This window comes from Lasioglossum baleicum, chromosome 1 (assembly GCF_051020765.1).
Source record: "Lasioglossum baleicum chromosome 1, iyLasBale1, whole genome shotgun sequence".
NCBI lineage: Eukaryota > Metazoa > Arthropoda > Insecta > Hymenoptera > Halictidae > Lasioglossum > Lasioglossum baleicum.
Genome location: NC_134929.1, coordinates 10,516,666 through 10,541,824, shown reverse-complemented (window position 1 = coordinate 10,541,824; position 25,159 = coordinate 10,516,666). Strand labels below are relative to the sequence as shown.

The window sequence follows — 25,159 nt, the reverse complement described above, 5'->3', positions numbered from 1 at the left end:
TTTATTCGCCATTGTGGATGGCGTCCGGAGCGGATTCTCGTTTATGAGATCGGAGATCGAGGGGTGCGGTCGACTATCTCGGCCGAGGCGATTTTAATTGTCATTTAGTCGGACGTTTATTAACACAGGTTCATCCGCGGCGAACCTACTGCAGGTACAGAGGTGTTCGTTTCATCTTTGAATAGGTGAAGTTACATTAGGATCGTTCATTTTCTGCATTTTTCTTAAGCAAACATTGTTTGAAACTGTTCGGGGTTCGAACTATGAGCAGAGCCATCTTTAGAGCTCCATCGTTCCATCTTTGAAAGGGGGAAGTAAAATGTTACTAGAAATATTCATTTTCTGCACTCTTCTGATATAAAGATTTATTAATTTTCTGCATTTTCCTCAAGCAGAAATTGGCTGTAACTCTTTGGGATTCGAACTGTCAGCAAAGCCATTTTTAAAACTTCATCGTTCCATCTTTGAAAAGGAGAAGTAACATTAGAAATATTCATTTCCTGGAATCTTCTGCTGTAAAGATGTGTCCATTTTCTGCATTTTCCTCAAGCAGAAATTGGCTGTAACTCTTTGGGGTTCGAACTGTCAGCAAAGACATTTTTAGAGCTTCACCGTTTCATCTTTGAATAGTGGAAGGCACATTAGGGACGTCCATTTTCTGCATTTTGCTCAAGCAAACATTGTCTGAAACTCTTCAAGGTGGAACTGTGAGCAAAGCCATTTTCAGAGCTTCATCGTTCCAACTTTGAAAAGGGGAAGTAACATTAGAAATATTAATTTTCAGCATTCTTCTGATGTAAAGATTTGTTTGAAGCTGTTCGGGGTTCCGTGAGCATGTTTTCAATGTTTGGAAGAGCTAGTTTTGTACACATAATATCCGAGCACTTTGCAGCAACGTTATTTTCCATCAGTGTGGGGCAAAAATTTAATCAACGATTGACGAATACATTTCTACTTCAATCTTCAATCGCAATTAACAATTAAACTCCTACTTTAGTTGTTAATTGCGGTTAACGATTACATTCATTTCAATTGTAATCATCGTATAATTGATTAATGATTAACTGCTGAAATTTCGAAATGAAATACGGAATCAAAACCGTATGCATACTGAAAAAAATGTAATCTGAGTTTTTGTTGAGATATATTTTTGTCAATTTTCCATCTCCGCTTTCTGTCTCTCTCTCTCGCTCCTTATTACAATTTATGGATAGACCGTGTGGCGATTAACTTCATCAATTGATTAAATCAGTCTCCGACTGTTCGATGATTTCTTTTCTTAATTAACGATTGACGATTAACTTCATCAATCGATTGAATCAATCGTCCATTTTTCAATGGTTACCTTCATTGATCGTACATATTAATCAATCAATCTTGGTTAAAATTTTAATTGTCCAACTCTGTTTTCCATGCGGCGCGAAAAACGGCGAGCGACACGAATTCGATCGAAATAATCGGGCCACGGGATTCATCGACGAATTCAAGCTCTCCGCCGCTCCTGGGAATTAAGAGCGTCGTAAGAAAGTCTCGCACGCTTTAATTACCATTCAAGCCGGAGGGCCAGAGGGAGGACTGGCTCATGCAAGTATAATTCCCGGTCGGTCTCTCGTTCGTTCTTTCTCTCTTTCTCTCCCGTTCGGCCCTCGTACGAGTCTCTCTCCGTGAACGCGCGACGGTCCTGAACCGGCGTGACGTGCACACGAAAACAGCGGAAAACTCGCTGGGGAAATGCGTTCGGATATCGCCTCGTTTCTCGCTTGTTGATCCCCCGCATCTTATTTGGCCTGGCTTCGCGCCCCACGTCCGACTTTTTCTCTCGTTTTACACTCGTCCAAGCTGCTCCCGGCCTCTCTGCGTTTTCTCTTCTACAAACAGTTTCCCTGTCTCCCTCAGGCGTCACATGATTTCCATATGTTTTCACGCGTCGCGACTAATCACTGGTATGCGGTCGCTGCTGGTGCCGTGGGAGCAATTCTCAAATGTAGTGTCAAGATTATGTGCTTCCAACGAGACCTACATATTCTTACGACCGTGTGAAACACGATAAAAGTCAAATGTTTGTTCGTCGGTTGCCCGAAATTTTCTCCGAGTACATTAACGTATATAAATAGCATGATTATTTTTCTCTTGATGTCTGATTTTCTTCCATCCCATTTCTTCCATCCATGTCTCCATTAACCCTATCACATCCCATTCCTCTAACCCTTTCCAAAAATCCTCTTCCTTATTCGCTAAACCCGCCACGTTCCAAAATCCCACTTTATAACCTGTTCTCTTCCTTTTGTCCCCTAAAACCCCCCCCTTCCTCTTTCCCTATTCATTTCCCTGCTCTTCTATTCAATTTTCCTCTATTTCGTCCCATCTTTTCATGTTTCCATTCACCCACATCTTCAATTTTTCTCTTAATGTTTTGTCATTTAATATCTATTCTGAATGTTTAACACTGTTTTGTATTTTTCTATTGTCTCAACCACGTCGCCAGTTCCCAATAGTGTATTTACCCAAGGAAATGTTCCAGTGCTTCGAATATTTCTCTTCGATAAATGATTGTCTATTGAAAACGTGTAGTACAATTCACAGACGCCGTCCTTGAAGCATTAACGAATCATCGCCAATCATTCTTAACCCCTTCCGCTGCAATGGCGTGCCACGCAAGCCGAACATTTCTTTTCTCAAAATTCGTCAATCTTGTCTCCTCGTGAAAAATTGATATTACTGTACACGGTTTGGTCGTGCGTATCCGCCTGGAACAATTACATCTCGGAACCATCTCGACTGGTGTTTGGGGTCACGTAGCCAGTTCGAAAAGGAATCTAGCTACAGGAAAGATGATCCGCAATCTCCGGGACCCCTGTCGGCGGAGGATTGTGAATCGTAGACGTGTCCTGGAGGATCGAGGGAGCCGAGGAACGTCGATCGCTAACTCGACGGTCAGTTTTCCCGCGATAACGAGACTCGGTTATGCGGATGTCCGTGAAGCAGATTGTTGGCCGGGCGCGCGTTATGCTTGCACGCGAGTCTGCGCATGCGACGCTTGCACGGCGTTGCAGTGAACGAGCACACATAAACGCACACGTGCATCGTGGACGACCCATTTAATGCACTCACACAGGGCCGCCGCCGCGCGTAGAGCCAGCCAGTTCGCTATTTAGCCCGGCCAGCACCGTGACTAACTGGAATCTCGAGATAAACGGCATTCCCCCGGGCTTATCTGGTCCTAACCGTGGTCCAACGCGACCGATGACCCGGCCTGATAGAAAAACCGCGGCGTTACTACCTACGGTTCCATCTGTGCCCGATAGACAAGGAAGGCGAACCTGTCAAGGCTAATGCTCGATGGCTGATCGTTTCGAGATCCTACCAAAAGACGCTTTGACTTTTAATACGATCCATGATTTTTTCTCTTTTTTATCGTAGAAAATCTCTCATAAGAGATTTATTTCAACATAATACAGAATTCAACATACACTCCCGTCCATAAATCACCGGATGCTTACTTATCTCCAACAAAATGGTAATTAAAGAATACAAGCATCCAGCTTGATTTTATTTTGATAAGATGTATATGTAACATATTACGTGTTACATACAACGTAGCTAATGATCGAAACTGGTTGCTAGAAGGATAGAATTGATTAAAACAGCGAGACGTTCCGATTGAGACAAACACAGGACGATCGAAAGAAAATAGTTCTTTGATTCTACGATTTGCATATGGACTCGGCAAGTCAATGACGCGAATCACATTTTCCAAGAACATTACGCTGTCGGCTGAATCACCTGGTCCCTCGAGAGGAGAATTTCTTCTTCTTTTGAACCCTCATCCGTCCCTTATCTCCGCAACTTGACGTGTCCCTAGTGTATCGAACTGACACAAATGAGCGAGACGTAAAATGAAATGAAACGATAAATTAATTCTGCTAATTGTCTCATTCGGAATAAAGTAATCGGTATTTACATGTTGCAGGCGATATTATTCGAGAGAAACAATGCTGTCAGGAGAAAGAAGAACACATTATTTGCATCCGCAGCTAGATACATTTGACCCATATGGTTTTTTTTCGATCCGGTGTATCGTTGCGTGCGCCGCGCGCCGTTCGATCGGCACGTTCCATTTTTTCAGTGGGTGCGCCGTCAAAGGGTTAAAGTATGAATGGGTACCAGGTCGTTAACGGTGCTCGTTGAACCCGTGAGCGTCCAAATAAATCGAGCACGCACAAGTGGCAGCATATCGTCCCGAATATCCGAGTCGTCTGAATGCTAAGTCCGCCGAATTGCGGCCGGTGTGTGTGTGTGTGCTCTTTCGGCGACTCATCCCGCGAACTCGATCGAGCGAGCTCGTTCGAATCAGGGCCGAGCAGCAGCGCAGCGATTTAAACTAGCAAGGCGATCTTTATTACGCGCGCGGAACGAAAGTACACGATGACGATGCGGAGAGCCTCGTCTGGCTCGCTGCCAGCGAAGAGATCTCGCAGGGCTCAGCCTCTTCATCCTCTTCCTCGTCGTCGGTATTCACCGGGCTGTCCCCTCCGCACGCCACCGCACCGCCGCGCCGTCGCCGCGACCGTTTTTCTCCATTCTTTCGTCGCCCATTCTTCCGGAAGTCGATATCGAGGAGTCGTGCAAGCTCGCGGTTCCTTTCCAGACTCTTTCCCTAATTTTTCCCGTCGTCGACCATGGTCCGCGCTCCCTGCTAACCCTTTCAGAGCTCGCCGTTCTCAAGAGCAGTCGAGGATGTCTATCTTAACAATGTGGCGCGACGTCACAGTGCCCGCGACAGCTCTCTGTTCGGGCTAATGCGAAATATTCAGAGGGAGATGCTTCTCGCGATGAAATGGTGAAAAGGGAGAGTTTGATTTAGCGAAAGCGACCACGGAGTACCTTGTCGATCGCCAACACTGCAGTTTCTCGATTCACCTGTATCTTGGATCAGCAAGTATTGTTTCTTAACACGCTCACCGCAAAGCGAATTCGACCGAGATTATAGTACGGCTCTATTTCAGTTGTATAAAAGATCTGAGTTATTCATAATTATTGTTCATCACTTGATAACGAAGTTTGCGCTGTAATTTTGTTCTCTTCAGAACACAGAAATTGGTATTCAGTGGTGCTAGTTTTACGACTATATAGTTTACGACTGAAGTGAAATACTAATTTATTTTCCTTCTTAATCTTTACATGTTTGATGTTTGCACTGTTCTACGTTACATCTACACATTTTTGACAATCATTTTTAGGCGGGTCGATAGCGCCGGTCACTGCGCTATGTAAAAATACTGTAATGTTATTTTTTAATGACCGAACCTATTAAGGATGGAGACAAATCCTTATTTTACTCGGGTTTGTCGCAATTCAGGTAGAACATTTTTATTTTGCATGAAGATCCGCGGTCTAGATTGGCAACAGACCATTTTTACTGAAACAGTTTATTTCGCACCGTTGCTTTCCATAATTTAAATTTATCCCTTTGCACTCGATTGGTGACTCCGAGGCGCCAGTAAAAATGGCCACACCATTATTCAAAATTTAATATTATTAAGTTCGTCTGTATTCTATAAATTGAGAAAAGCTCAACTGTTGTATGAGAAAGCAGGCTGAATTTGATGTGCACAATGTAAAAAAGAGATGTCTTGATTTTCGAATTGAAATTGCTTCGAGTCCAAAGGGTGAAGTAAATTAACTATTAGCAATTTCACACAACCGGGTTGTCGATATAAACTGGATTCAAACCAGGTCAGCTAATATAATTTTGAAGAGCAATTTCGCAATTATCTGAAATAATTCTAACTGATAGAACCGAACTGATCGTTCGGAAAGTCATTTCATTTTCTCGAACACACAAAATAGTTTCGAAGTTGTGCCCACGGTTTGATTGAATAACTACAAACTCAAACACTTCTGCTTTCTGATAAAAATTTTTTGGATGGTTCTAGAAGAATCATTTCGTGTAGTAGCCAAGAGCCTTTTTAATTCTAATCTTACCCAGACGTTTGGATGATTTATCCTAGCTTGATCTATGATTAGTAAACAGTATAAGTGTGCCTTACAGAAGCTTGAAGCTATAACCATGAAATATTGTTAGAATTGCGTTGTGGAATGTAAGAACTGAACAATGACATACAGCCTTCTTGAAGAAATAGCACTGAGGAAATAACACAGCACTCAGGACGTGCAGCTTAACCCCTTGCTGTATTGTAACGAGTCACACTCATGATGAAGATTGTTAACAAAGTCTAACAAATGTGAATGTTACGCCTCTCTTTTAAAATGAAATAAAATTTTATTCGTTTGTAGTGAATATGTAGCGACAAACGAACATTTGGAATGATATTTCAAATAATGTTATTTCAGAAGTGCCCAGATCTGATTGGCAGATCTATGATCTACCTGGATAATACGGGATGAGTTTGGCGATCCCTCTTTTGTGATTCCCTGGGACGAAAGCTTTTGTATTTATAAGATAGCAATTGAGAACCAATAACAAAAATAATTTTGATAGGAAGAGAAGACTGAAGAATTAAGAATAAGGCATCGGTAACAGATGATAAAAAGACAAAGACGAAAGAGCGTCGATAAGCTATTTGAAACGGATAATAAACGCGAGAAAGGTGGCGCAGAAGGTAAAGGAGTAACAAGGAGGTGATTCGAAGAAATGAAAGGAATGAAAAAAGATTGTAAGGCCAGGAGCTAATCGGTAACGAACTTCATCCTGGAGGAACGAGCAGCGACGATGAGCAGAATAGTAGCGGAAGAGGCACGGACATCGAGGATTCAAAGCGATCCCCGGTTGGATCGAAACGGACTGGAGGGAATTGGCGGTGATTTAAATTGGCTGCCCCCTCGACCCGCCGTTTAACCCATTTACTACCACGCTTCTGAATATGCTCTCCTCTTCGCCGCAGTTTTTTTTCCTCTCTTTCTTCCCTCTCCGCCGTTCGCCGAACTTCGTTTGCCTGTCAGCCGCGTGTGTTCCGTTTCGCGCAGCTTTTCAAGCTCCGATTCGCGAACGGGAATACAGACCGGCACAATAGAACAATACAGAAAGACCGGGATAAATGGGAGAGAGAGAGAGAGAGAGAAAAGGGAGGGCGGCATAAAGAAATTCGAAATAATCAATGTAAAAACGTGTCGGCCCTTTGCGGGTCAATCGCTTCGCAGCGAAACCGTTTTAGTTTATCAGAGAGCTGGAATTGAAATAATGGAAGCCGTCACGATCGTTGCTCGTCTGTTCGGTGGACTGATTCGCGCGAATACGGTCGGATCGGTCGTTTCTGATTGAAATTCGACGAAATGAAATTCGATTGGCCTGTGTACGTTTTAAGCGAGCTCGGATATTAACGGGCGAGGATATTTTTCAATATTGGAATTCGTTTTCCCCGCGAAGGATCTTCGTGCAAAATCAAAATTGTCTGCGTCAATTATACGAACCTGAGGTTCCCGACAAATATGCATAGTTCTTCTCGAAACAATTTTTGTCTTCAAGTCCGGGGGAAAAATTTATACCGATCTTTTGTTAATACGACGATCAAATTATTTGACTGCAACTATAAGAATCAAATAAATGGAGCTACTGTCCAATCATATTCAGACATCGCAATGATATTCGTCCTGAAATGGTTAATGCGTCATGTCGGTCGGAGCTTGATCAATTAGATATCAATTAATACAGAGATCAATTTTCGCGCGTTTCACAAACACGTAAATTTCACAAATCCACGAAGATCCAATAACGAGACTTAATTAATACCGACATGCTGCCTCCGAGTAACAATTTACCACACCCTGTGTCTAGCGTGTCTGTCCTATCAAAAAACAGGAAACGTAGAGACTGAAAAACACGCTATACTTTATGAGACGTCGATGTAATAGTCGTCGATAAAAGGGGTCCCATTAACAGAATCTCCGACGCTATCTAAAGGACGCCGTAAGACGGGAACGGGTTTAATGGCGCCCCGAGCGTAATGACAGTCTGGACGCCGGTAATTACAGAGATCAGCATTGCATAATAAATAATCGCGATTACAGTGATCACTGTGATTAAAGAGAATCGTCAGGACTACCGCGCCGCGAGAACTTTTCAATTTCGACGGTTCCCGAGAGCACGGCCGAGCCGAAATTTCATTTTCCACTGAAACACGCGTCCTCCGTCGCGAGTCCTGCACGACACACGTTTATTGACTCCGCGACGCCCAGGGGCGGTCGTATTACCCTCCGACACCCTGCTCCTAACGGCTCGCCCCTTCGTTTCTTTGTTTCAGAATTTTTTCTCTCTCCCTTCTCATTGTTCCCGCCACAGGAACGCTCCACGCGAAAACTCGAAATAATTTCGATCTGTGCAAACAAATATACTCTGTTTGAACGTACCATTGGATCATTTTTCCTCTTACACTTTTTCAACGTAATATCATGTTTACGTATATTTAGGAATTTAGCCAATTTATTTCTCTCTACAGTGGTTCCATTAAGGTGTGTAGCATGCGTTGATGTTCTTAAATTCTTTTAATCTTGATACTATTTGAAATTACAGCCACTCGTTATTCCGAAAAAGAGAATTTGTGTATATAGATTGTATGTATCAATGACAAATATCAATAGATGAAATCCAAGCAGAGTTGTAATTCAATCACATTGTATTTTCACAACTTGGAAGGTGGTCATCGTCGCATAATAAAACATGCTCATAAACATAAACATAAAGTTGAGTTGTCTGTGAATGCGATACGGAAGAAACACGGATATCAATGATATTTTTCACATTAAGCGAGTAATTTGTATTGTATTTCAATTACACTGTATTTCGATTACACTCGTGATTCGCGTACTTACAATTAGCAATTAAATGAAGTAAAAGGTTCGAACTATGTAATTCAAATACTGTGTATATAAAATACAATTATGTAAATCAATTACGATGTATTTAGATTAGCACAACTCTGAATACAAGTACATAAAACTATAGAGACAGAGGGTATTTTACAAATATTGTTGTGTTACTACTTATCGAGACTATCAAAAGAAGGAACACATTTTCATTAAACGTAATTTATTTCATAATTACATTATAATAATGTATTGATACTTTTTTATTCTCACCTGTCTGCTGCATCAAATTGCAATTACCGATTTTCGGCAGAAACGTCGTCTAATTTCATTTTCTGGAACGTTGGATAACAGTCTGCCGGAACATTTCTGAAACAGAGCGGTGTGCGCCGTAATGAACGAAGTAAGGAGTGAAAGAATGCGAAGCGCCAGGGGATCGCGAGATTAATCAGAAATTAATCCGCGGATCGCACGGCGTTAATTGACTCCGCAGGCCTCGGCGTCAATTAACCGAGCCGTCGCGCGTCGGGGCCGTTCTCGCGAAAATTTCTTAATCGTTGCCATTCGCGGAAGGCGGCCGCTGATTTATTGGCGGACCAGCGCGCTGGGACGGGCCAGCGAGCAGGAAAGAAAAGGGGGAAAGAGCGTTCGCCACGCGGCGAACAATCGATCCTCGGACGATGTCATTACGCCGCCATGGCCAATTAAGGCGCGACGCGTCAATTATGGATGGTAACGGGAAATCGACTTTCGCGGTCGTGACGAGACACCGATTACACGATTCGTTCGTTCTATCAATTACACCGTGCGACCCGCGTTTGGTCCGCGAACTTTTCCTTTCGTTTATTTATTGACGTGCCGGGTAAGACGAACCTATAAATAACTGTTTTAACCTTTCAACTGGGAACAACGAGTTAATTCGTCTTTCGAGAGAGCTCGTTATCCCTTTCAGAAACTATTCAATTTCTTCTGAACTCAAAGAACTACTCTTCCATTTCATTGTGTCATAGTATCCATATTCCGTTAATAATAATCATATTCTGTGAATATGAATTGGTCGTAGTAATTTTTTTTGTGTGGTTGTCAGGGAAAACGCCGCATGTCACAATTTCAAAAAATTTGAGTTTATGCATTAATTAAGCTTTATAGCATAGGTAGGGATGGGATCAAGTTCAATATGTACTCACGAATCCAAGTCAATTAGTCAATTTCAATAACAAAATTTCGTGGGTTTCGATTACTACTTAAAAGCAATAATGTTTCAATGATTATATTTGAAAAGTATTCATTTTATACAAATTGATATCGAACCTCGGAATGAGTACTTACAAGTTTCGAAAAGATACTTATAAGTACTTCGATGTTAAAAGGAATCGAATCTTCCACAAGTAGTACTCGAATCTTGGAACTCAGAACTGCATAGTAGGTTTTAAGGACTTTCTTCTCCGATAGATTACGAAGTTACAGTTATACATGTTCAATTAAATTACGCATTAGAGGACAACATAATTGATTTTAAAGGTAAAAAAAAATAATGATTAGAAAGATCGGAGAATTTCCGGTACGATATTCATAAAAGCTTCGAATCTGTTCGACAAAGATTCGAATATACTTGCAAGTATTATTTCCGTTTACCAAAGGACTTGTAAAAGGTTCGAAACTGTCTAGATCGACTATACTTAGGAGTACTATTTCTGTTTTTCGCAGTACTTATGGTAAGTTCGAATTCAATCAAAGTTCGAACGTTTGCGAGGTACTTGATCCCATCTCCAAGTATAGGATTTATGTATTTACCAGAAAAAAGTCATGAAAATAAATTCGAAGGGCTCAAAAAAATAATGCAATTTAACCGACGTCATATGTCGAACCATTAGTGATCAAAACTTTAAAACTTTGAACGACAATATCTCGAAAGCGAAAGTTTGTGACACAGATTTGTCTTCTTAATTCAACAAATATAGGGTGTCTCAAAATAACCTGACATTTTACAGTGCGCGCCATTTTTTTTGTGGCGAACATAGAGTACTAATCTTTGACAACTGGCATCAGGAAGTATTGGGGTTCAGTCATGGAGAATTACACGATCGAGCAACGCATAGAAATTGTGAAAATTCACTACAGAAAATGGTGAAAATTTTTCAGAGACGGTTCGAAAAGTCCGCACGTCTTTCGGTCATCATAACGCACCGTCTCGCAACACTGTGGAGCATTTAATCACAAAATTTGAGGATAGTGGTTCAATTCTGACTGCGAAAAGCAGTGGCCGTCCTCGTACCGGTCGGTCGAATGAAAACATAGCCGCAGTGAGTGCGAGTGTTGACGAAAGTACTTCCACCTCGATTCGTACTCAGCAATTGAACATTTCAAGATGCTCTGAGCAGCGAATTTTGACGAAAGATCTGCATTTGCTGCTTACAAGATCCAATTACCACAAGAACTGCAGCCAGCAGACCATGCGCAGCGCCGTACATTCGCCAATTGGATATTGGAGCATCAACAAATTGATGATGATTTCTCGAAGAAAATCATCTTCAGCGATGAGGCGCATTTTCAATTTAGTGGCTAGGTAAATAAACAAAACTGTCGAATTTTGTGATTAAATGCACCACAGTGTTGCGAGATGGTGCGTTATGATGACCAAAAGACTTTTCGAACTGTCTCTGCAAAATTTTCGCCATTTTTGTAGCGAATTTTCGCAATTTCTATACGTTGCTCGATCGTGTAATTCTCCACGACAAAACCTCAACACTTCCTGATGCCAATTGTCAAAGATTAGTACTCCATGTTCGCCACACAAAAAATGGCGAGCAATTTAAAATGTCAGGTCAGAGTTTGAGACACCCTATAGATCTTTCACCTCAGTATATCACTGTACAGTAGACTCCCATTGTACAACACAATGAAAAAATTGTTTAAAATTATTGTGTATCTGTTCCTTCTGGGGCAGAATGTGTATAGTCGTCTTACGCAATGTTTTGTACATGTACTGTACATATTGTCTTTTTAAAGAAGTGTTCGCAGTCGTTTGTTCTCAGAGAATGATTACTGAAAAGATAATATTAATTTTCAGCCTGTAAAGCAGGATTGCAAAATCATTTTTAAGTGATGGGGCACAGCGACCAAATTTCGGGACATCCTGTGGAAGCCAACACAATGGCTCGTGTTTATGAGTTCGCCACGTACAAATGGCCGCTGGAGTGGTCCGCCGCTGGCCGCGCCATTTTACCCAATAATAATTATTTACCCGGGCACGGTGTTTGCTTATTTGTTGCGCACGTTGCACTCGTTGGGGATTGTCAATTTTGCGGTCGCTTGCTTCCGAGTAATTTACTTGGACAGTGGGCGAATGAAACGCCAGAATGATACGAAATGCGCGCGGATTCATTGCGTAGACGTAATATTTGATTCGTGTGTCTTTGATAGTAATTTCCACTCTACTTTCAACTGCTGGATTACTTTCGTCAAATATTTCTTCGAATAAACAAACATAAAAGTCTTCGGTTCGAGCATGTTCTACTTTGTTCTTGAGATTCGAAGCTTGGAAGAATGAAGGACAGAAAAGCCAATCGGAGATTGTTAGGACTCGTTCAGACACATTAAAAATTGACTAGAATGATTTCCAACCAGAGTTGTGCTAATTTAAATACATTGTAATTTTATATACACAGTGTCAATTACATAATTCGAACCTTTCACTTCATTTAATTGCTAAGCACGCGAATCGTGAGTGTAATCGAAATACAATGTAATTGAAATATGATATGATGTACCTTATTCATTGTATTAGGTGTACAAATAAGTTCTTTCTCTTTTTTTTCCAAATTCAAGATTTCATTACATTTTATGTACGTGTCTGGTGACCCCCAATCTTTCTGCCAATTCTTCTTGCGTCTGGATCGGATTTTCGTTGAGCAATTCCTCTAACTCCCCGTCATCAAACTTTCTCGGTGCACCTGAACGATCGTCGTCTTCCAAATGAAAATTACCGGCTTCAAATCTTTGGTACCACTTTCTGCATGTTCTGCAAACCATTTCAGTAGCCTCAACAGCTGATTTCCTAAGCTGGAATGCAAAGAATAAGCAGTGATGCAAATGATGCTTCTCGCACGCCATATTGCTTGAAATTGTTGCATAGGACTCGAAACATTTAGAGTGCTGATCATGACTCTTCATAAAATTAAAAGAACGCTCTTTCAGATAGCATCAAAATCGGGAAGTACATAATTCGAATTCGGTCAGAAGTAATGATCGTAGAAAAGAAGGGGAAGGAACTTATTTGCACACCTAATAATTATAATTCTCAATTGTATTTATTAGACTGCGGATTTTTATGCAAAATAAAAATTGTCTGCATCGATTGCAAGAAGTAAAACCCAAATTGAATGTTCATTCTTCCCGTAATGATTTTAATAGAGGAGAAATCATATATTGACATCTTCAATTTTAAAAATTTGCTATAAATGCATAAACATCCGCAGTCTAGTAATTATAATTCGTGAAGTAACTCAATTGTAATTCAACACAACTCTGCTTGTATTTCATCTATTGATTTTTGTCATTGATACATACAATCTATCTGCACAAAAATTCTTTTTTATGCATTTTTTCGGAATAACGAGTGGCTGTAGTTTTAAATAGTATCAAGATTAGAAGAATTTAAGAACATCAACGCATGTCTTACAACTTAATGAAACCACTGCAGACTAAGAAATAGAAATTTATTGAATGTGTAGCTTTTCGAAGCCGAGAACAAAGGAAACTCGCCTAGCATTCCCGTTGTCAGTAAGCTAATGCGGAAAAGTCTGTATTTACATGAAGATCTGATCGGACGATGATGAGTCATCGCAACCGTAGATCCAGAAGCGTCGCGAGAGAGGATCTATGGCGCTTTCGGTCGGAATAGAGTCGGGGATCTATCGCGTCGAGGCGAGGTCAAACGTAAAAAGCTGGTGGAGGAACAGAGGAACGTCTGTTCCGCCGCGGATCATGGTTATTGTTGCGCAACAGCTCGGCCCGACACCGCGTCACCGTGATCTATCGCTTGGAAACACGCGTCGATGATTAACCGCGTTATCCCCATTTGCATGCGGTGTTTACACGGCCGGCTAATTATGCGCGATACACGGCCGACTATTAAGATATTACGTGACTGGAACGTGGCCGGAAAACGCCGGAAACGATCTGCTCCGGGCGACGAAGGCTTCGATGGATCGCCAGATGATCATCTTCCGTTGCAATCTTCATTCGACTCTTCTTGTTCCGTCATTTGCAAGTCATACGCCGTTCAACTCTTTTCGTAATTGATGCTCTTCTGATTCTGTACTTGAGCAACCGAGTCGAAGATGTTGCGTTTGTGTTAGGTCGGTTTATACGTACAGTGAAGCCTTGATCTAAGAAAAACTCTCGGATTCGTGTTGTTTCTTAGATCGTACGGTTCAACTATACATATACAGGGTGTTAATTTTAACTCAATAAATTATGTCCGCTCACTTTGAAAGTAATAAAAAATGGCGGGCATCTTTTTTTTTTGTTTGATTGTTTTACTCCTATGTTTTACTCCCATTCTTCAACTGCTATGGTCATTAAGGCGTGCATCTGATAAAAAATAAATTATTACTTTTGTACATCCTGTTTAGTCATTTTTTCTTACTTTCAATAGTAGCGAAAATAGTTTATGTGCTAGAGTTAAAATTAACACCCTGTATATGCCATTTTAACACTAAACCTACCAAGCAGTAAAGGTATCTGGTAAATATTGCCTTATCAAAATGGCAGCTTTAAATTTATTGAGATTGTCTGCAATTTTCAATACAATAGATGCTTGAACATTCCATAAATACATTATAATATAGAGCACTGAAAGCGATTAAAATGTTTCAGCTGTTAAAAATGCCAAGGCTCTATTTATTTAGATTTCGTGCAATTTCTATTGCAATAAGCGCTTGGATAAAGAAATTTATCGAATCATCTTCTATATAAGCAACGTCGGAATTTCAATAATTATAAAATTAAAAATGTAAGACCAGTCATTTGATCGGCAATGGTAGGTTTAGTTTTAAACTACTGTGTTAATTTTTAAAATTCGTGCATCCGGGGGTCGAAAGGTGGCAAGCAAAAGAAGTCATCGGGGGTTGAATCCGCGAGGGCGAGAATTTCTATTGATATATGACGTCATTTATCTGTTCCTAGAACTATTGTGTACATATACATTCTAGGAACCATATCTTCGGGTGTCGATATATGACGTCTTGATACAGAAATGAATACTGTTCCGAGAACCATTGTTTTAAACATTCCAGGGACTTAGGTCTACTTAGGCACTCCATATCTTAGGTTTACAAACAGAAATAGAGCGGCGGCCCTTTGAATCCGCATGACGACAATGACTCACGTTTTTGGTATAAAATCAAATGTACCGGCAAGCTCCGGACCATCTTCAGTCTAAACCTAACTTCTGAAGAGAGAGCATCTACATAAATATCGTTTAAAAGATATCTGCCTGTTTTCTTTATTATAAAATTACCTTGCTTCCCAAAAACCAACAATTTAAAAAAACCAACAAGACAGCGAATCTTGATGTGAAACAAAAATGTTCTACCTGAATTGCAACAAACTGGAGTGAAATAGAAATTTATTTTCTCTCCTAATATGATTGATAGGTTGAAAATAATACAGCAGTATCTTTAAATTCTTCTAATCTTCTTACTGTTTTAAATTACGCTCAGTCGTTTTTGTTATAAATGCATAAAATCCGCTAACAATAAAGCAGACACCATTTCAATGAAATATTGTAGAGAATATCGTCGCAATAATTTCAAACATTACGTAGGCATCGATCGGGTTTTATACAGTTTAGTCGTTGTAAACATTTCTCTCTGATCGTTCGTTCGGCGAGTCAATAAAAATCTGTGTTCGCATAAATATTCGCACACTGTAAATGAAGTTGGAGTTGAAATTGACGAACGGTCTGCGGATTCCATGCATTTATGTATGTTGCACCGATGTACACGCCTGCAGTCCATTGTTTCTTCCAAGTTGCAATATTTCTGTCTATGAGGCTGGAAGGAAAGTGACTACATTGTGTAATCAGCGATAATAATGTTTAACAACTGTTTCGCGTCATCTAGAGGATTCTGTGAAATCTAGAACACAAGAACAACCGAGTAGATGTTTAATTTCATTTCTTATATGAAGCTTATGTAAACCTGTGAACTTGATCGATGCATATAAAGTGCAATTGCATCCAGTGTGGATATATTGTATTAAAGAATATATTTTTGAACCGAGATTAGAAAAGAGTCTCGACCATGGAAACGAGACCATCGTTCCGGCTTTAATAGTTCGTGTGCAATGCCTCCATTCCGCGTGAAACGTTACCTGAAAGTTACACCGGGTTATACAGGGTTAACTGGTAAAGTGGACATAATGCGCCAGTGCGTCATGCACCGGCCTTGGTGCACTGCGTGTGACGTGAGCGATGCATCGCGACGTGGTAACTCCTCGCAATCAATTTTACCGAAGCGAAATCAGAAGGCGATTCTTTAAATTTGTCAAAATAATTCTACTTTTCGAAAAGAAACTTACACTGTAATTTTACTCGACTCTTCAAGAATATGCAAATTAGTTATACTGCGGATTTGCCGCACTTGCGACGCAAGACTGTGGAATGTATTTGATAAAATTTAAGGAGCCTTAATTTTTCTTTTCATTATAAATTTTGTTAATCTTCTATGAGCATACGTAGAGTTTCTCTATTTTGTTTGATTTGACAGAAGAGAAAAGAGTGAAATATATTTCGATTTTTCGAATATTTCATTTCAATAATGGGCATGTTTGCGTCACTGGTACGTCACTAAGAATTAATTGCATTCTGCATCAAACTCGAGGCAACCGTTTCAACATTCATTCAACACTTGAATGACACAGGACTTTATTTATTGGTGAGCACTTTCCATTATACAGAATCATTATTGCAACACTGCTCTGCAATTAATGTAATATTATTCGATTTTTGGCACTGTAGAGAACGCGGCTAATACTAATAGTAATTGTAATTATTCAGAAGAACTGAAATTTAACAATAAAATTAATGAATTCAAAAAAGTTAACCCTTTGCACTTCAAATTATTTTTCAATTTTGTCGCCAACAACTTCCTACTATTTTAAGTGTTTTATTTGAAATTTACTTTATAGCACAGTTCCTTGACTGCTACTTATTTTAAACAATTTTGTTTACTAATTATATTAAATATAGCTCTCAATTTAATTTATATTTGTGGTACTTATATTTGTTTTTAACTAAAAAACTGACAGCCAGACAGACAGACAAGAAAGCGAGCTAATAAAAACGTGGTAAAAATAAGACAATTCAATAAATAAAGGAAGAACGAAATACATATAAAACCCGTTTTATTTACATTTTTCTTTTTCTAATTTCGAGTCACACTCGACAAAAGAGTGCAAAGGGTTAACAATATTTCTGCACAAGAATGATTGTAATATGTATGATGAATAATAACAATTTCGTTCTAATAAGTAGTTTTGTCAAAAGAAATCGTACATCGTGATACCAACGAGTAATCAGATATGCCAGGTTTGTCCGCACTGTGCAGCTAGTCGATGGCGCCGCATTAAAAGAAACAGTCACGGAATTCGATGCACCGGCAAATATTGTCCCTGGCGACGATGCATCGGCGTCTTCGTATAGTATAGAAATTTTCACACGCTAATTAGAGTGTCACGTGTCGGGGGTACGGCAGCCCGAGACGGACGTTTAATCGAATTAGTAAGGCACTCGAGCGTGAGCCGGAGGGTGCTCAAATAGAAACCCACCCCGAGCTCGGATGGTGTTTCGATCTGTTTTGTCTCCACGCTATACTCCCCGACCCTCGACGCGTTCCTGTTGGTAATCAATCTTGTCTTTCGCCCAACTCTGTTCCTCTATTCCGTCGCGATTTTTTAATCGGCCATCGGTGTCCACCGTTCGTCCGCGGACGAATTGCGTTCTGGATCCGGGGACAGTGATATTTTTATGGGAAACGCTCGACAAAGCAGTGGGACGCACCTGGAATTCAGAGTTCGCCGAAGTCGGCCATCAAAGGGAGTATTTAATTCTGTCGCGCTATTTTTCAGAGATTATCGATAGAACTATTGATAGAATTCTCAACAGGTTAAACACCATATTTTTTCGGTACTCTCGGAACGGGAGAAATGGTTAAAGGTTTTTTTCAGTAGACGTGGTTGAGGGGTTCTGGGGTGTAAAATTGGATAAAGAGCGTTTAGAGGATCGTGAAGCCAATGGGGTCGTAATACATTAAGTTCGTAAGGAAATGTCTTCTTTCTACGAGCATTTAAACGGAGATTTCGATAAACTGCATATATTTCGATACAATTATTGTCAACATTTTTTAATTCGTCTTTAGAGGAAGATCAGGATCGTGCCGTGCTACGATACAGAAAGGCGCCCGCATCAGGCCTTCGATGGAATCGGAATTCGCCTTCTCATTTCTCAATAATACAAAATTGGGGGGTTTCAGTAATCAAAAACGCTAGATAAAAAATCGATCTAGGACACTATCTCCCTCAAAAGTCCTATTTTTTCGTTTACGAGGCGTAATTTGCATTATTCGGCAGGGTATTTGCATTGCTTTGAAGCATACAACTAGCTATTTTCATAGCCACATGCTGCCGAATAATGGAAATTACGCCTCGTAAACGAAAAAATAGGACTTTTGATGGCGATAGCGCCCTAGATCGATCTTTTATCTAGCGTTTTTGACTACCGAAAAACCCCGTGTTTGTATTATCGAGAAATGAGAAGGCGAATGCTGCACCTTTGCAATCCTGGAAGCGAGCCTGTCGCCGTATTTGAACGACTCAATAATTAAGAATCTTTGCTCAAAATGTGACGCAAGAACTTTTCTCAATTATATTCTGGACGTTACCCTTAATTCTCTGAATGAACGATTCACGCTTCCGGAAACTCGTAGCAAACATATTCGGTTTTTATATGACATTTGAAAATTCGAGGATATAGATGACAAAACGCTAGAAAATGATTGTGCCAGTCTCCAGTCAATACTCTCGATCGAAAATGAGTAAGGTAGTAGATTGTTGCAGTTGATAGTTGACATTGCCACGTCCGGTGGTTCAGCCATCGATAGTAATTAATCATAATCATGTACGATATATTATTTTCTTGTTTTCTTTTTATGCTTATATTTGCTTTAATAATGTTATATGTAAAACTAAATATTAAATATAAGTTTCGAATAAATATCCGTTCAAGAGTGTTCGTCGCTGAGGAATATAAAAATGGATAAGAGATTGATGATTAATAAGCTAGTGACTAATTGCCTGGCAGGATGTGTAGGGCAATATGATCTAGCCAGGAAAACAATAAAAGGAAATCGAAGACTCTCCATCCGGTCAAGAGATATCGGTTCATATGAAAATTGATTTCGAAGAATGCTTGAAGATGCAGTCACCCCATAGAGATTAGGTCCAGAACAATGGAGCGATTAATTTATAAAAGGGATGGCTCTTCAAGAAACCTAAGCCAGTCTATGTCCGAATTTGCTCGGGTTGTTGTACGGTTCAGTCTTTCTTGAGTCTTTATATTCATATTGTATGTGTGTGCGTACGTATGTGAGTGTATGAAAAGCGTGTATATCCCGCTGGATTTTATTGTTATTAAACTAAAGCGTGTACACCCGCTGGATTTTTGTTAAACTACGCTCTACATCATCATCATAGCGAATACATCCGAGCGATTGACTATACGAAAAAAACGAGCGATCACAACGAACGCTAAATAATAACAATTTTATATAATATCTCAACAATTCATATATCCAGAATTTGTCGTTTATAATATATTTTTGTTCAATTTTAATCAACTCAAAACTTCAAGTCATTTTTAAAGAGTTTACCCATCTTCTATCTCTTCGTACCAGTTCCCAAATCAAAGTCATTATATGTAGAATATATAAGAATGAAAATCCTCAATTACCCGAACCGAAGCCGGTGAAAGCAGGTAGGTTCAAAACTGCGTTTTATCTACTATACTAATCTTTTTAAAAATCTATCTTCAAATCTAAATCTATATTTCCAACTATCAAATGCTATGATACGTCCACCTTAGGACGTAACAACATCATTATTTTAAAGTGGTTTATATTTTCAAAATAAAAATAGTATTTGTACATTTTCTGCAGTATTCCTTTTTTAAATCACAATGGCAGGTTAGTTTGAAGAAACAAACATTTCGAAGACTTTCATCATACTGCGAAACTCTACCGCACGGCCCTGAGGAAGATGTTCGAAAGTATAATCGAATATTGACGTGTTGTGGGATTAATTTTGAGAGAATGATTTTATTCGCGGAGGTTCGAGCACACGTGCAATAGAGTTGGAATAAATGCGATCGATCGAGGTCTGGTCGCGATCGAGGTATCGCGTGACGATCCTTCGGCCGATACGCGGCGAGTCCGTCGATGACACGGGGAATGATAAACGCGGCGAAATCTAGAGCGGCTCTTTCAATCGCGTTTCGCTCGGTACGACGACGCTCCTTGTATCTGGGTCAGCCGTGGCGACCTAACTTGCACCCGTGTGTACGTTCCCACTTACACGACGAATAACACGGGAACGCGCGTGCATGCCCATGTCTCGGCCAGAGCTGTTCTACGCCGGTCAGGTGTGCGAACGATTGTAAATCGACTGCCATGCCTGACCAGCGTTTCACCTACTATTTCGTTGCTCGTCTTCGCACCTTCGAATTTCCTCGGTCAACGCACCGAGCTCGATTCCCGACAGCCTCTGCTGTCTCTCATTGTCAGATCAAAACATTCTTGTATTTATTTATTTACTAGCATAATTCTCGTGGAAGAAATCAACGGCTAGTTTATTTCTGGAGGTGTCGGCACTAATTTATTTTTAGCACTTAATCCTGTAGAATTTCCGGGATAAAAGAATATTCGTGCACCCATTTGGTCTAACGGCTACCTTGTACCAAATTTCAGCTTTCTAACAAGGGAAGGACCCCAAGTGTCCCACTTCGATTTTGATAATCTTTTGTGAGACGATGGTATATGGATCCCTAATGATGTCTGCAAAATATTAGGTGTAGTTACTCAATAGTTTTAAAGATATAAACAATTGAACTTTCACGCAACCTGCTTACACGGCTAATGGAACTTCGAAAACTTGAGCTGCAAATCATGGTATATCAACAAGGTATGAAATTGAGTAACTACACCTAATATTTTGCAGACATCATTAGGGATCTACATATATACCATCGTCTCACAAAAAATTATCAAAATCGAAGTCGGACAATTGTCCTTCCCTTGTACGGCTTCTGTGTTTCGAGATCTTTTTACTGTTACAAGAGGAAATTCAATAACACTAATTTAATTTTAGCAATTAACCCTAACGAACTTCCGGGATAAAAACATATTCGTGCACCCCTTTGGGCCCGTCAGTTGAACAACACAAACCAATGATAATAATTGAGTAAGTTTCCAAAGGTCCTACAAGTATCGATGCCCCAGTTTCAGGAAACATCAGTCCAGCTCGCCGAAAAAATCTACGAACCTTGCAAAACCTGAAAGAATAATCCAGCAGTGAAACATTCGAAACTGTGATCCATTCTACATACAAAAATTGATGAAGACCCCAAAATGTTGTCCTACCGAGTCTCGGAAAACGTTCCACGAGTCCAAGAGGGATACATTGCCGTACCTGAACAAGTAGCCAAGCATCGAAACATGCGAAGCCATGATCCATCTTCCGCGAAATAAATGACAAAGGTCCGAAAACTGTAATAAACATCTCAGTCCCGGCTGTGTAGTCCCTGAAGAGAGCCGCGAAGTTATCTAAAAGAATGATCCATCGTCCCAGGAATGCCTGTATCGCCGCGAAACCCCTAAATTGCAGAAAACGGCGAAAACATCCGCGGATCCTGCTCGTATCTCTCGAGCCGCAGGGTTCTAGTCATCGGACACAGACGTAGCAGAGGGACTATGTAGTATCCGGCTCGAACGTGCGCATAAGTGCACGCTGGAATGCTCGGCGTAGCGGCGGTGCATACTTAGCGGTGCATACGTGCCGCAACACGGATGCACGCGCACGCGCGCATCCTTGTTCCACACGCGTGCACGCGGTACACTATATACGTATGTATGTGTGTGTGTGTGTGTGTGTGGAAGGGACGAAGAGACAGACGAACGTACGTACAGCCAGAAGCAGGATCCGCGGTCGCGTTTGCTGCGGCTGTGTGCGCTTGGGCATGTGCGAGAGCGCAAGGTCGCGTCGGGGTTGGGAATTCGGACTGCCAAGGGTTCCCACCCCTTCGTATTGCGCCAGAATTCTGACACCACCTGAACACCGGAGTGGCAGCCAGCCAGTGTGAGACAGAGAGGGAAAGTGGGAGCCGAGCACAGAGGGAACGAGACGGGCCTAACTCCGTCTCATTCCGTCCCGAGGTATCCTTCGGGAATACCTACCGGGTGGCCCGAGAGAAATCGCTGCGATTCGCCCCTTCACGACCACTGGACTCTTCCTGCCCTCGCCGTTTCCGTCTCCTTGTCTTCCGTCAACCCCCATACTCTACCCAAAAATAGTTCCTCGAACCTATCATTCTCTCCTGATCGAACTGTACAGGGCGATTCTGGGAACTGAGACAAGTTACTATTCGTTTTTAAGGAGGCAGTCTCGTTTCCAGGATTGCAAGGGTGCGGAATGCCCCTTCTCGTGTCTCGATAACGCAAAGATGGGGTTTCTCGATGGAAAGCGCTAGATAAAAGATCAATCTCGGCCGCGATCTCCCTCGAAGGTTCTATTTTTACGTTTACGAGGTGACATTTGCATTATTCGACAGCAAAATTTGCATTATTCGGAAACATTTCGCCGAATAATGCAAATTAAGGGCGACTGATCGCTTTTCACTACTGAAAACCCCTCATATCTATATTTTCGCATTCACGTCACTTTCACAGGTACCGAAACAACAAATTTTAAACCTGATTCTAACGTTAAGAAAATTCTTGAAAACTGAATGCATACCGAAATTGGAAAATATGTCGTCTACAGCGAGAACCATTCCACCGAAAGAACCTAAGTCACGCACAATCGCCGGTAACGAAGAATCTTAGAGCCTCGTGTGGTTGGGGTTGTCGAGTTAAGGGTAGAAACTTTCATTATCATTGAAACGAGGGTTCGTGAGAACTCTTCTTCACCCTGTTAGTCTAGTTTCCTTTTTTTGCGTTACAATTGTTTCCGATCATTTCTTTTGAATCGCTACAAAAAATCAGCACCTAATTAAACAACTCTAGACGCTTTATGAAAAGTTGTCTAGTTGTTCTTGTGAAATGGTTTCCCCAGTAAAATGAGTATGTCATTTGTTTCTGTTTCAGATTTTGGATGGGCAAAGATGATTTTGGTGGGAAGACGGTCGATTCCGCGAGGACCACCCGTTATATATCCAGGCCGATCTGTTCGCGTAATATTATAGTCCGGTGAGCAGTAATCTGGGTTACGCCCTCCCCTCGATTCATAAGAACCACACGTTAAAGTGGGAGAGAGCGTGATTTCTCTCCTTCTCTCTTTCTCCTTTCGCGTCTTCCCTTTTCTATCTTCTCACTTTCCCCTCTTCGTCTCTCCCCTGCTTTCTCTTGATCCACTGTCTCTATTTCTAGCCTCTCCTGCCATTTTTCTATCCCTTCTTGCCCCCCTCGCGTCTCGTTTTCTATTTTCCCCGTGTTTGCTCCTTCAGATTTACCTTCTCTCCGTCCCTTGTCTATTAACATTCACTCGAGTCCTCTTCTCATTAACCCTTCGTCCATTTTCTAGCATTTTGACTATCTCAGATATGGGAGGCGAAATTATTCGTTCAGATTTACATACGAATTTGTTGAAAGAATATTCTCAGCATCGTAAACGTCAACATTTCAATTTTTAGTTCGTTCCATAAATTTCTGTGATTTCACGGAATTTTCAAGGCTGCTAGTTTGGAGTATTTGAACATAATTACATATCAATATTGTCATAGCTGGAGAATATTTCGTCGAGTGACGATTGGAGGAAACCATTCATTCGAATTTTTAAACCATTCGTGGCACTTTATTTGCCTGTTCATATTGAATCTGAATTTATAGTTATACGATTTTATAAAAATATGTGATTTCGGTGTGCCTTGTTTGTTTTATTATCTTGTTCCGGGACATTAGTCGCTGAATTGACCGATTGAAAATTATAGATCGCTGAATTTCTTCCATTTCATGATTAAACGACGTTGGCAATTTTTTAACGCGTTCCCGTGCATCCTTCTGCTGCTGCAACGGTCCCGGTGCAGTTGACGTGTACATTTACCTGGCACAGCGGCGAATTCCTTTTTTCCGAAACCGTTCTACTTCACTCTACTTTTTCACGGTGTTCTACTTTCACGCGTTAATCCTGCGATTTACGAGCGTTCGCCCGAGAAGTTTGCATGCCGCCAGACTCGCGGGTTCTCTGCGAGCGATCTAGTCGCGTCGGAGTCATTTATGGTTGCCGAATTCCATCGTCGAGCAACGTTGACCACCGATGTAACCTACGAAATTGCTTCGGTACACTCACATTTCTTTGTGCCGTAAACTATAAACAAATAATAACTAGACTGCGGATTTTATGCATTTATAACAAAAATTGGCACGTAAAGTTTAAAACAACGGACATATTTAAAACATTTAAGAACGTCAACGTATCAGTTTCAGTTTAATAAAGTAATTAAAACGAAAAAGAAAATTTTATTTAGCCTCTGTGTCTTGGAATCGACGCAGACATTTTTTATTTCGCATAAAGATCCGCAGTCTAATGGTAACTATTATAACATTGAGAAACTATTTCGTGCAGAATCAATCGTTTAACCCTATGCACTAAGAGCTATTTTAACTAATATTTCCATTCCCTATGATTTTTAAAATTGTATGAATTACGAAGTTGGTATAATAGCTCATAGAATACCTAAATGTATAGTAATTGATTAGATACCGACACATTGAATAATGTAAACAATATTTTGAATAATGGCATAGCAAATTGTAGTGGCGCTTCTTTTAAATTAAAAATATTTCAATGAAGAAGAACGCGCACTTTAACACTAGGTTTACATTATTTTATAAACATAACAAGCATGTGTCTATCCAAGTTGTTGGCCATTTTTCCAATAATATATACTCAAAGAAATAAATTTGGTAAATAATTCCTCAGGGAAGCATCTTTACAATATTAATAATCGCAAATTAAGAATATTAGAACCCGTCATTCTTGCAATCCTGGAAAAAGGAGTAGACTC

At 40.6% G+C, this 25,159-nt stretch overlaps 1 protein-coding gene across 8 annotated transcripts in view; it reads left to right on the top strand.

The window, feature by feature from the left end:
• LOC143211881 (uncharacterized) overlaps positions 1-25,159 on the top strand; it is a 129,190-nt gene that overhangs the window by 88,831 nt on the left and 15,200 nt on the right. For 7 of the 8 annotated variants that reach the window (XR_013009572.1, XR_013009567.1, XR_013009565.1 and 4 more), the window contains one exon: positions 23,241-23,342. Coding sequence is in view for 1 of the 8 variants with exons in the window: in XM_076430004.1 (XP_076286119.1) it covers positions 23,241-23,342 (102 nt within the window). In the remaining 7 variants the exon portion in view is untranslated. The other variant, XR_013009566.1, reaches the window with a different exon arrangement.